The following is a 12,811-nucleotide window of genomic DNA, read 5'->3' as shown; positions in this document are numbered from 1 at the left end:
CCTCCTTACTTCCCTGGACCCTGGGACAGCCTCTTTGCAATGCTGAGCCCAATGTATTTAGCTTGTTTCCTTTGACCTTCACAGATAATGTAAAAGAACCTGTGTGCATGTATTTGACCATACTAGGGTTGCTGTACTGTAGACAGACTTTAAGGCTTCCCCCAACTCTGTCCATCTTGTCCATTACCAGATTCACTTCTCTTGTAATTCTGCCCTTCTCAAGACCGCTCAGCAGCTTCCCTTGTCCTTTGAACAGATTACAGACCCCTCCTGTTGCAGTCAAGACCCTCTGCAAGATGGTTTCATTGCTCACCCCCCCCNTTTTTTTTTTTTTTTAATGCATCAGGTATTTAAATATCTGTTTCCCTTTCTCACACTGACCTTCACACTCCCTAATCCCTGTAGCTCATTTTGAAGGGGCTCAGGTGTTCAAATTTGTTACTTTGAACAGTTTGATCCTGGGCCCTTTCCTGGAGCTTGTTTTGATTTGTTTGTTTTGGAATCTTATAAAGTTTGTTTTCTTTATTGCCTCTTTGTTCTGAAAGGCTGGTCCCTGGGACACAAAAGCGACACCCATTTAGAAGGGCTGATCAAGAGCTCTTGTTTCCTACTGATGAGGGTTTTCTGCTGCAGTGACTTGGAGGTGGAAGGATCAGCCAGCTTACTTTGCGTCGGCTCCGTCTGCATCCTCCCCAGCTGGCTGGATGGCTGTTCTCTGCGGCCCCTGAAGAATTACTTTGCTGCTTCCTGTGCTCACTGGAGGCCTAAATGGCTGTGGGAGATAATGGAAAGCAGAGAAGGAAGCTAAGGAGAATTAATTGATTTTTTTTCCTGTAAAATTTCTATCTTCTGGCTTTCTCCCTCTCTTTAAAATTATGCAGCTTTGCCAAATCAGATGAATTCATTGTCTTCTTGGCGTTTAGAACAGAGCTTACAAACTCCTTCTGAGAACCTGGGGTTGTCAGAGGAGAGCCTGAGGACCAGATTAAGTTAGCCTCTTGCCCAGGAGGATGGCTTCCAGAAGCCTCTGGATGCTTATTTCCTCTTCCTGATCTTCTTCCTTTTCTTGTGAACCCAGGCATCACTGAGAGGGTCCTCTTGAACACCTCTTTGCCACAACTCTCCCACTCTACTGTTGCCTGAGCAAAAGGGCTATATTTTTTTCTTGTGTTNCCTGGGACAGCCTCTTTGCAATGCTGAGCCCAATGTATTTAGCTTGTTTCCTTTGACCTTCACAGATAATGTAAAAGAACCTGTGTGCATGTATTTGACCATACTAGGGTTGCTGTACTGTAGACAGACTTTAAGGCTTCCCCCAACTCTGTCCATCTTGTCCATTACCAGATTCACTTCCNTTTTTAACCTCTCCACCCTCCTTACTTCCCTGGACCCTGGGACAGCCTCTTTGCAATGCTGAGCCCAATGTATTTAGCTTGTTTCCTTTGACCTTCACAGATAATGTAAAAGAACCTGTGTGCATGTATTTGACCATACTAGGGTTGCTGTACTGTAGACAGACTTTAAGGCTTCCCCCAACTCTGTCCATCTTGTCCATTACCAGATTCACTTCTCTTGTAATTCTGCCCTTCTCAAGACCGCTCAGCAGCTTCCCTTGTCCTTTGAACAGATTACAGACCCCTCCTGTTGCAGTCAAGACCCTCTGCAAGATGGTTTCATTGCTCACCCCCCCCCTTTTTTTGCGCTAAATTTTCCTTATGCTGCGTGATTTCAGAGGTTCTCTAGATGTGGCCTTTATGGGCAGGAATGCCAGCAGCAGGAGTGGCTGTAGATCCCCAGCTCTTCCTCTGAGACCACCTTCCCCAGCACTTTGGACCCATGAGTGGGTCCTGCCTGCTTTCAGGAGCTGCCCTGGGGGTAGCCCAGCATTAATCATGCTGAGGAAATGACCCAATTCGACACAGTGCTAGGAGAGCCAGGGGGTCTGTGGCAGCCTTGTCGCCCTGAACAAAAGAGGGGAAATGTGAAGAGTAAAGTGGTTTACAGAGGCTCCTTTGGAAATCCAGCCGGACAGCGGTTTGAACTAGTTGGCCAGAGTTGCAGGAGGCACCAGAAGGAGTGTGGTGGGTCTGTCCCCTTCCTGTGCAAGACTTTGGGTGAGGTGGGTGGCTTGGGAAGAGTCCGGAGAAAGCGTGTCTCTGGAGGGCCCCAGGGCGCTTACTTGGGCTCATCTACTCATTTCAGAGAAGCTGCCCAGATCTCTCCTGTGGATCCCTGTGGCACCCACCCTGGCGTTGTCTTCTAATCAGTCCTTACAGATGAGTCTTTTCTCCTCACCTCAGCAATACACAGCTGGAAGGCAGGGAGCCGACATCGCTTTTTCGGCGTGATCCACCCCCAGCCCGGCCGGCAGTGGCTTGCTTGCTAGCCACTTGTAGATTGACTTGACGGGAAGTGGTATTTGATAAGAGGCCCTAAGGGCATCTCTGTGCAAGGGAGCGGTGGACAGTCCTGTGAGTGGGAGAGGGGACAGTCAGGCTCCCGGTCTGTTAGAGGAAGTGGAATAAAAAAACCAACCACATTCTTATTTTCATACCGATGTTCTTGTGATAATCCGGATAGGGGCAGGGTATTTGTCAGCAAAAGCAAATGTCCTTTGGAAATTTCTATCTTTCTTGTATTAGGCTTTTGGAAAGTTGAAGTTTGTGGTACCTGGCCATCCTGCCAGCATGTCTTCTCCCACAGCCTAGTCTTCCAAACAGAATTTCCTTCAGTGCCCCCGCTGTGGATCTCCTGTTACCACCAGGCACACCCCACGGTCCATTGCCTGACTTCTAACTCTGCAGCATCTGGCCAGGGTTGGAGGGACAGCCGTGGAATCAGGTCACCCTTCTTCTGAGGCCGCTCAGACCTTCCTGCTCCTCTGACTCACTGCTATCCAACTCATCTACGCCAGGGTTCCCACCACACTTAAACTCTTTTTGCCTAACTGACCTTTTTGAAAGGGAGGTGACCTGGACACGCACACTTCTTAAAGGCCCACTCAGCTCCTGGGGTAGAAGCAGTGTCTGCTGGTGGCAAGAGCACAGGTTTTAGAGTCAGGAGACTCAACTCCGCTCCCCGGTCTGCCCTTCACACTGCTTTATGCTTGGCTAAGTCATTTAACCTCTGGGGGCAGTGTCCTCATCAACAAAGGGGAGTAATGATACCTACATCTTGGAGCTGTCAGAATAAAGAGATAGAAGGTGAAGATGCTTTTAAGTTAACTAGTCTTGTCCGAATGGAAGATGTGGGATTGAGACCAGCATGGGGGGGTTGGGGGGGCTGCTCCAGTTAGGAGGAGGGCAGCACAGTGGGGGTTTGGGAGGGCCAGGACATCCATCAGAAGTCCCTCTCAGGCCATGAAGGCACATTTTTAGCACACCATGACGTCCTTTCTGGACGTCATGGTGATATCAGAAACAGGGCTAACGTTTCCCCTACACAGGTTGACAGTGTTTTGCCACCTTTCACTCTGATTCCTTGCGTGTTTCAGTAGGTTTTATCAAAACCGTATGAGGTGCTAGCTCAGAGTTCAGACTGTCAGTGTCTGTCACTCCCTCAGGGGTGTGGTGCTCCCAAGCCATATGCAGAACAAGAGGGGAAATGTTGCAAGCAGCCAGACTTTCCCTGCGGGCAGTGTGCTTCCCTCTGCCACTGGCAACCTGAATTTCCAGGGTTTGGCCAACAGCCTTTCCAAGGGAATGTCTCTCAGATCCTCCTGCATTTCCTATTGAGGCCTTCAGAACGGCCCTCCTCGGTGGCCCGGCCAGGATCCCGCGGGAAGCCTTACTGCTGTATCACCACACACTCTCTCTCTGTCTTTGCAGTGTGTTCCCTGCCCCCGGAGCCAGAGAATGGTGGCTATATCTGCCACCCCCGGCCCTGCAGAGACCCCCTGAATGCGGGCAGCGTCATTGAGTACCTGTGTGCTGAAGGCTACATGTTGAAGGGTGATTATAAGTACCTGACGTGTAAGAATGGAGAATGGAAACCAGCCATGGAGATTAGCTGCCATCTCAATGAGGGTCAGTCTGGCAGTTGGGAAAGGGGGGCTGCTGGGGTTCTGCTTCCTTTAAGCTGGTGGGAAGTGGTGCCCACTTCCTCCAGAGCACCTGTGCCTTGGGGCAGTGTAGCTCCTTTGATGCCCCGCGGCCTCCCTTCCTTTGAGATTTCGTGTCTTTGTAAAAGACTTTTGGGGTTGCTGGTGCGTGTCCCACTGTGTTGCAGCTGAGCCACCGAGGGGCTTGGTAGCTTTATCGAGGCATCTGTTCTGCTGTGTAAAGTCCCTTTGATGCTCAGGATCTCTTGTTTGCCCAGCCAAGTGCTGGTGACCTTTGACCGTGTTCTGCTAACACCTTCTGGAGTGTCTCTTTTATATTATTTTTCTTTGAATGGAAATGGACTGTTGTTATAGAGCTACAGTCCAGCTGGACAGAAGACCTCTCCCTCTCCTGCCTCCTGTCTTCCATGACGGGAAAATCCAACTGTCCGCAGGAAAGTATGTGCCCTGAAGCCGTCTTCGTGCCTCACAACCGGGCTCCGAGACCATGACACCCCAGAAAGGGATGGGGACCAGCCTGAGGTTTACAACTGAAGTTCAGGGCCTTAGGGCAGGGGATTACAGCTCATTTCTTACCAGTTTTCCAGCCACATGGGGTGGGGAGCATGGGTGGGACCTAGGATGGTGCAAGGCCATGTCCATGTAATGGTTGATATCTACCAACCTGCTACTGAGGATAGGATCACAAGTGGTTCGTAAAGGCCAGGTCTCTAGGGGCATGTGAGAGATGGTCCTCAAAAGTCTCAAGTGAAGAGAATTTAGATTCGAGAGCAGGACAGGGAAATGACCCCTTACCTTATGTGTAAAAGCTGCTCCACGCTTAGACTTCCAGAATGGCCATGCCCACGGCATCATGCAGGGGACAAGATCATCTATGGGGTTCACATGTTATGGGTCTGGGCACAGCACCCTTCTGATGATGGTTTATTTCTGCAGACAAAGACACCCACACGTCACTTGGGGTCCCCACGCTGTCCATAGTTGCTTCCACTGCCAGCTCCGTGGCACTCATTCTCCTCCTCGTGGTGCTGTTTGTGCTGCTGCAGCCGAAGCTGAAGTCGTTCCACCACAGCAGGTGAGCCCTGTGGCTGGGGGCAGTGGGCATTGCCGTGGGGTCTGGCCTTTGACTGCAGAGGGTGCTGGTGGGCCTGGCAGCCTCTTCTGATGTGTGTGCCCAGGGGAAGCGGGGGCCCCTGCCAGGTGTTCAAGCCCTGGATGTGCCTGGCACTGTGCTTACCGTTTCACACATTAGCTTAATCCTCATAGGACCATTGCGGATAAGGAAGCCGAGGCTCAGAGAGGTTAAGTCAAGGTTGTGACTCCTCTAGATGAGGACCACCTGGAGATTTGGACCTGGATTTGTCCATCCCCTAAGCCTTGTCATTTGCCCTACATCAGTGGCCCTCAGAGTGTGGTTCCAGCAGCATCAGCGTCACCTGGGGACTTGTTAGGAATGAGAGTTATCAGGCTCCGCCCCAGACCTACTGAATGAGAAACTCTGGGGCTGAGGCCCAGGTACGTAGTTTCAGTAGCCCTCCAGGTGATGATGAGGCAGGCTCTGTTTGCGAGCCACTGCTCTGTCTCCCTGGTTCCCAACCTGGCTGCACATAGAGGCATCTGTAGGGAAGTAAACACACATACTAATCTAGCAGTAGTGTTTTATTTTGTTTTGTTTTTTAAATGTTTGTTTACTTTTGGTGGGGGGAGAGAGAGAGAGAGAAACGATTGGAGGAGGGGCAGGGGGGTGGGATTCAGACGATCCAAAATGGGCTTTCTGCTGTCAGCATAGATGTGGGGCTCGAACCGATGAAATGTGAGATCATGACCTGAGCCACAGTCGGACACTTAACCGACTGAACCATCCAGGCCCCCTCTGGCCTAGGTGTTTTTAAAAAGCTTCCCCAGTGGTTCTGATGCGCGGCCTGGATTGGCAACTGCTGGGCTACACTGTGCTAGAAGCAGAGGAAGTGGGTTTTTTTCACCCCAGACTGCGTAGACAGAGTGGCGGAGGGTGGCAGTGTATGCGGGGACCGGCCCTGAGGGTATCCCTGGGGGAAAACTTCTCTCCGGGGCTGTCCCAGCCCCTGCAGTTGCTTGGGTTGCCCTGGCAGCTCACTCCCCTGAGAACAGTTCGCGTGCTCTCGCAGCCCTTCATCCGTCACTGTCGTCATCCACAGGCACAGAGGAACGAACTGAGTGGTGTCAACTAAAAGGCTTCCTGGTCTGGAATTTACAGACCAGGCTTGGGCTGAGTTTCAGCTTTGTGTGCTTATGTGATTTTTCTTTCTTTCCTTATTGTTTTGTGTGGNTTTTTTTTTTTTTTTTTTTTTTTTTTTTAAGGTTGTGAAACAGTTCGTAGAATAAAGAGGACCTGGAGGGGACCATTTATTTGAAAGAATTGGCTCTTTCCACTTAAAGTCAAGCCGATCTGTTTGTTGTTTCATCTAAATTAGGGAGTATTTTCTCCTTCTAGTTACCTAGTAAGTGTGTTAAAAGTAATCGGGTAATTTTGCCTGACTTGAGTGGAAGAAAAATTTGTGTTTTTATATAAGCCCTGTTTAAATTTTGTGCTGTTATACATATTGCTTTTTTTTTTAATTTAAAAAAAAAGGTTTTTGTTTTTTTTTTTTAATGGTTATTTACTTGAGAGAGACAGAGTGTGATCAGGGGAGGGGCAGAGAGAGAGGGAGACAGAATCTGAAGCAGGCTCCAGGCTCTGAGCTATTCGTTGGAACTCACAAACCAGGAGATCATGACCAGAGCCAAAGTCATATGCTTAATCAACTCAGCCGCCCAGACACCCCTTAATTTTTTTTTAATGTTTATTTATTTTTGAGAGAGAGCATGAGCAGAGAGAGGGAAACACGACTCTGAAGCAGGCTCCAGGCTCTGAGCTGTCAGCACAGAGTCCACCACAGGGCTCGAACTCACAAACCATGAGATCATGACCTGAGCCAAAGTCAGAAACTTAATGGACTGAGCCACCCAGGCGCCCCCACATATTACATTACTTTTTAAACAACAACAACAAAATGCATTTTGAATAACAGAAGTCAAGCACACGCCAGAATGCACACCGCTTTCTATATCACCTTGCCAGAAGTTTCCCTTCCTTCCAGAAACCTCAAGAGCTTCTGAGTACCACCCTGTCATCCTCACAGTGTCTGAGCCATTTGAATTGGTAGCAAGGATTTTATCTGCAAGTACAGATGAGGAAATTAAGAACTGATAACAGTCAAGCAGTAGTGATGCGGTCCAGTCTTGGAGCTTATGTGTGTTCTGATGTGATTATGCTGTGTTCTGAGGAGGACACAGCATCACAAACAATGCAGTTTTCCGGGCAAAAATTGACTGGAATCTTCATCCCAAGGAAACAATTATGTCCAGACTGTGGGACATCCTACGAGACAACTGGCCTAGATTCTAACAAGAAGTGTCCTTGTCCTGAAGGAAAATCTATCGTGTACTGCTCTAGAGGAAAGGAGATGGAGCAGGACTAAGCACAGTGCGCAGTCCGTGATGGGATCCTCAAAAATAAATAAGATAGCAGCCAAAACAGATATATTTTGGGGTATTTAGGAAAATTTGAATCACAGCGTTACACCATTGTTAAATTTTTAAAGTAAAAATGAAAGGCAGGCGGCGGGGTGCCCGGGTGGCTCAGTCAGTTAGGCGTCCAACTCAGGTTTCAGCTCAGGTCATGATCTCACAGTTCGTGGGTTCGAGCCCCACATCCCCACATCAGGGTCTACTCTGGCGGTATGGGGCCTGCTTGGGATTCTCTCTCTGCCCCCCCTCCCCCCCCTACACGTTGTCTCTCAAAATAATAAGCTTTAAAACAATTAAAATAAAGGGCAAATAAAGTAGTTGAGTCAAAGGAACAGAATTCTTCAGATTTTAACTCCAGTGTCCCAAGACCGTAATGCTTCTTTTCCCTCTCCTTTTTTTTTTTTAACAACTGCTGAATGGAAATGTAGTTCACACACCACACAGTGTGCCCACCTAAAGCGTTCAGACACTGTAGTCACAGATATGTGCAGATATGTGTTACCCTCTTACTTCCCTGTCCTCCCTGTGCTGCATGATGGCTTTATTTCTAGGTCTCTAGGTTCCTGGTCTTGGCATCGTGTGAGAGGGCTTGGAGTCTGGGTATGCAGAGGGTAGGAGCCCAGGAACTGGATTCACATGCCAGCTTCCTCCCTCACGTCCTCCCTCACGAGCTGTGTGGCTGGGCAGGGTACTTGACTTCTCCAGGCCGCACCTGCGTTCTTGGTGACTCTGTACCTGAAAGGGCGCAAGTGAGGGTTTGGTGGGATAAAGCACTTAGTGCTGTGCCTGGCACATGTAAATACTCAAAAATGGTTGGTGGCATTGGTGGCGTTGTTGGTATTCATCTGTATGTGTATCTTAACTCTTGCTTTGTTCCTCCTCTGGATGCAGGCGCGACCAGGGAGTATCTGGCGACCAGGTTTCCATCATGGTGGATGGAGTCCAGGTTGCGCTGCCCTCCTACGAGGAAGCTGTATACGGCAGTTCCGGTCACTGTGTGCCGCCTGCTGACCCGAGAGTACAGATTGTGCTGTCAGAAGGGTCTGGGCCCAGTGGGAGGACCGGGCCGCGGGAGCAGCAGCTGCAGGACCAGGGAGCCTGTTCCTCAGCAGGCGGAGAGGAGGAGGCCCCAGGCCAGTCTGGACTGTGTGAAGCCTGGGCCTCTCAGGGCTCAGAGACTGTGATGGTGCATCAGGCAACCACCTCTTCCTGGGTGGCCGGCTCAGGGAACAGCCGCGTGGCATACAAAGAAGCCCCAGATTCAGAGAACAGTGACATACAAAGCCTTTTATCCCTCACGTCGGAGGACTACACAGATGGTAGGTGGTCTGCGCTGATTGTGAATTATGAGCCACTCAGGGGCCATGCTGGGAGTGAGGAGGGCCTGGGAGCCTCTCTAATAATTGGGTATTTGGAGGCAGAGGAAAATAATACCTGGGGGATTAGCCTACAGAATAAGGTCTTGCCCTCAGCTCCCGGCAGGGCTTTGGACTCTATGTAGAGACTTTTGACTGTTGTCTGTGAATCTTCATAGTTTGGAGTTTCCAAAGCTATTTGTGGCCACAGGGCTGTGCTAAATCAAAGGGAGGACAGCTGGCTGGAGGCGGGAGTAGGGTCTGTTCTCTTGTGACAATTTTTATGTTCCTGAAAGGACAGGAGTGACAGAGAAGTATGGGGTCATATTGCAGAGAAAACTGGAGCCGGTCTTTGCCGGGCACTTGGCAGTGTCCTTTCCAGCAGGAGTGTGCCAGTCCTGTACCAGTTGCTCTCTTGCACTATCTCAGCTAACCCTCACAGAGATCCTGAGAAGTAGATACTATTACCATCCGTATTTTACAGACCAGGATACTAAGGCCAGAGAAAGTGTCACTTGCCCGTTGGTAAGTAGCAGAGTTGGGATTTGAAGCTAGTTGGATCTGGTTCCGAAGCCTGTGTTTATAACCCCACAGTGTCGTGCCACCTCTCAGGTGACCCTGGGTTCTTGGTGGCAAGCCAGCCATAGAAGGAAATTGCCAGCTCCTGACCTGCCTGCCTCTTCTGGGGCCTAGAGAACTGAATATTGGGATTGACTCTGTCGCTTTAAAAAAAATATCTTTACACGAAATCCCAGTGTGGTTCAGGATGCCGACTAAACCTAGATGTTTCCCGTTTGACAGTGAGGTTTCTGCACTTACCAAGCCCCTTTTGAAAACCAGTGAGGAAGCAGTATGTGCCCTCATGGTCCTGGGTGCCATTAATGTCTGAGGTTTAGAGTATCTAAATTGAGGAAGTTGGAAATTCTTGAATGTAGATTACATTTAGGAGTTTCCTGAATCAACAGCATGCCTTCTTTCCTCTTGGTGGGGTATAGAGCTAGGAAGGGGCCATTACCTAATTGACCTGTGTTTGAAGGTGGAAGCCAGTGGCCCCATAGATAGCCAGCTATGCATGTTATGTGTCTGTACATTTTTTAAAATTTTCTTTTAATGTTTATTTTTGAGAGACAGACAGAGCATGAGCAGGGGAGGGGCGGCAGAGAGAGACACAGAATCTGAAGCAGGCTCCAGGCTCTGAGCTGTTGGCACAGAACCCAACTCGGGTCTTGAAACCATGAACCACAAGATTATGACCTGAGCTGAAGTCAGACGCTTAACTGACTGAGCCACCCAGGTGCTCTTATATGTCTGTACATATTGACACAGGTCCCAGGTGTACTTCTCAGCCCTTATCTTTGCTCAGGAGCCCTGCTGGTGCCTGCTCTGCTCCCTTTTCCTCACTACCTTGCTTTGTGCCATTTATGGAACAAACATTTTTGAGAACCCACCTCGTGTCTGGTGCCTCTGGGGTGATAGAAAGTAATTTGAAACATGCTGTCTGTCTGCCTGCATGGATTGTCCATCAGTTGGAAAGACCGGGCCTGTATTCAAGAAATAATGGAGCCAAGAGTTGTAGGGCCCATGTCAGAGTGAGGGGCACAGAAAACAAGACCCATCAGTCGTTGCAGACTGCCCGAGCTGTCTGAGGCTGACAGCACCATAGGAAATCAGGACCATGAGCCATCCGGGTCGCCCGATGGACATAAAAGGAGACCCAAGACCCAGGGAGGGGAAGCGATATCACACAGCTGGTGATTGGCTTTAAGGAGGAGGTGGGACCCAGGCAGGACTTGTAGGGTGAGATTAAGGATAGAAAGAAGCAAGTAGGGGCCCCTGGGGGGCTCAGTCGGTCAAGTAGGGGCCCCTGGGTGGCTCAGTCGGTCAAGCATCCAACTTCGGCTCATGTCGTGATCTCGCAATTTGTGAGTTCGAGCCTCGCATCAGGCTCTGTGCTGACAGCTCAGAGCCTGGAGCCTGCTTCGGATTCTGAGAGGGGGATTCTTCCCCTCTCTCTGCCCTTCCCATTCTCATGCTCTGTCTCTCTCTGTCTCTCAATAATAAATAAACATTAAAAAATTTTTTTAATAAAAAAAAAGAAGCAACTAGACCAGCAGAGTCCAGGGAGACGGGAGGTTCAAGGTAATGGGACCAGAAGGTGTTTCAGTACTAAACATTCAGATTTTATCACACAGGTAGAGGGAGAGATGAACAAGGAAGGCCTAAAGAGGGGGCGAGGGGTGTAGACTCCTTTGGAAGGTACGAGTGAGGCGGTTTGTTTCTTCGGACCGGGGCCTGCATGGTTCCCACGCAGGAGGGCCAGATGCGCTGCAGAGGCCCAGCGGGCTAACCACCGTGCTGCTCTTCCTTCTCGTCCTGCAGACATCCCGCTGCTGAAAGAAGCGTGAGCACCGCCACGGGCCTCTCCTCCGCAGCGGTCCTCTCTGCCCCTCCTCCCGCCCCCTGTGGGTGCGAGCACCCCCTACTCCAGCCACCCTGCCCGGATACCTGAGCTGCCACCTGTGTATCTGTGTATCTCTGTATCTCTGCGGGCCTCCAGGCCCACCTTGCTGGAAACTCAAGGATGCTTCTCGCCGTCTGCCTGCTGGACAGCTGGAGGCGCTGGCGTTTTGCCCAGTCCAGCCTTCCCATCTGTGGCGGGGACATATTTGAATGTGCCGGACTGAACTCTTCCTTTCCCCGAGCCCTCCGGGTCCCCTCCAGCCAGCTCTTTGGCAGCAGACCGCACCAGCCTGCGCGGGCCTGAGAGCCGCTGTGTTTACTTGTGCCTTCCCCCCCGGCCCATCCGACTCCCCTGTCCTGCAGGCTTGTTGCTGTCCTACAGGTCTTAGTGGCTGCACCGCTGCCCTCTGCCACACAGAGGGCCAGGCCTGGGTCTGGGTCTGTCCCGTCACCTTCAAGGGCTGGCACCATTGCCTGTAGAAGGAGCAGATCCAAAAGTGGCTCTAATTAGGGCAAGAATGTGGGTCCCCGGGCCTGCCCTCCGTTGACACCGGTGGCACATTTCTTTGGCTGAGGATGCGGAAAGTCATGCCAAAGCTGTCCCAGCACCCAGGTGTCCAGCTTGGAGGTTCCGGCTCCTGGCCCCATTGAGTTTCTGAGAAGCATCGAGAAGATCCTGAGGGAGGGAAGGAAGGTGGCTGATTAATGATTGTCTTCCTGATATGCAAGGCCTCCCTGCCTCCTTCCAGCACTGGCCTTCCTGGCCATGGTTTTTCTGTGTCACTGGAGCGGAAGGGGCAGTGGCCGCTGCCCCCCCCCGGGTTTGGTCCTTGGCAGCTGCGCCTTCCTTGCTGCCCACGGGGTCCCAAGGAGAATCACCACTGGGACGGGAGAGTTGCCGAGGTGCCATGGGGGGCCTGTGGCATTTGGGGCACTTTGCCCCGTTCTGGGTTCATGGTGACGGAAGGGAGCCTGAGAGGCACAGACCGAGTCCCCAGGCAGCTGCAGGCAGCTCCAGCCCTGGTCCTGAGGGTCCTCGTCACCACAGTCACGTGCCTTAGTAACTGTGCCCAGGAAGCGTGCTGCTGCTTGCTGCACCGCTGCTTTCCCTGCTTGTGTNTGCCAGTCTGCCAGTCCCTGCTCTCCCCTGGCCCTCCTGCCCCCCTTGCTCATGCCAGCCTGCCAGCGAGTCCCTGACACCTGGGGGAGGGCCGACACTCCTGTTCACCCCCTTGCTGGTCTGCGGTGGGTGAATGCCTGTGAAGCGGCCTGGCTCTGGGTCCCTGGAGTTGGAGCAGGTGGGTGTCGTGCTCCCCGATGCTTCTGTTGGAGGCTCTCGCTCTGCCATCCTAAAAAGATGTGGCGTTAAGGAATGCTTGTTTCTGTT

General features: G+C 51.2%; 1 protein-coding gene across 1 annotated transcript in view; it reads left to right on the top strand.

The window, feature by feature from the left end:
* Window positions 1-12,542, top strand: part of SUSD6 (sushi domain containing 6) — a 98,345-nt gene extending 85,803 nt beyond the window's left edge. Inside the window, exons 3-6 of the mRNA XM_077767098.1 lie at window positions 3,828-4,025; window positions 4,997-5,135; window positions 8,501-8,928; window positions 11,344-12,542. Of these exons, the coding sequence (XP_077623224.1) occupies window positions 3,828-4,025; window positions 4,997-5,135; window positions 8,501-8,928; window positions 11,344-11,369 (791 nt within the window). The 3' untranslated portion in view covers window positions 11,370-12,542. The remainder of the gene's footprint in view (window positions 1-3,827; window positions 4,026-4,996; window positions 5,136-8,500; window positions 8,929-11,343) is intronic.
* Window positions 12,543-12,811: the final 269 nt, after the last annotated feature.

Source organism: Crocuta crocuta, unplaced genomic scaffold (assembly GCF_008692635.1).
Source record: "Crocuta crocuta isolate KB4526 unplaced genomic scaffold, BGI_CrCroc_1.0 scaffold55, whole genome shotgun sequence".
NCBI classification, from domain to species: Eukaryota; Metazoa; Chordata; class Mammalia; order Carnivora; family Hyaenidae; genus Crocuta; species Crocuta crocuta.
The sequence above is the reverse complement of the archived record's forward strand: the minus strand, read 5'-3'. Positions and strand labels throughout refer to the sequence as shown.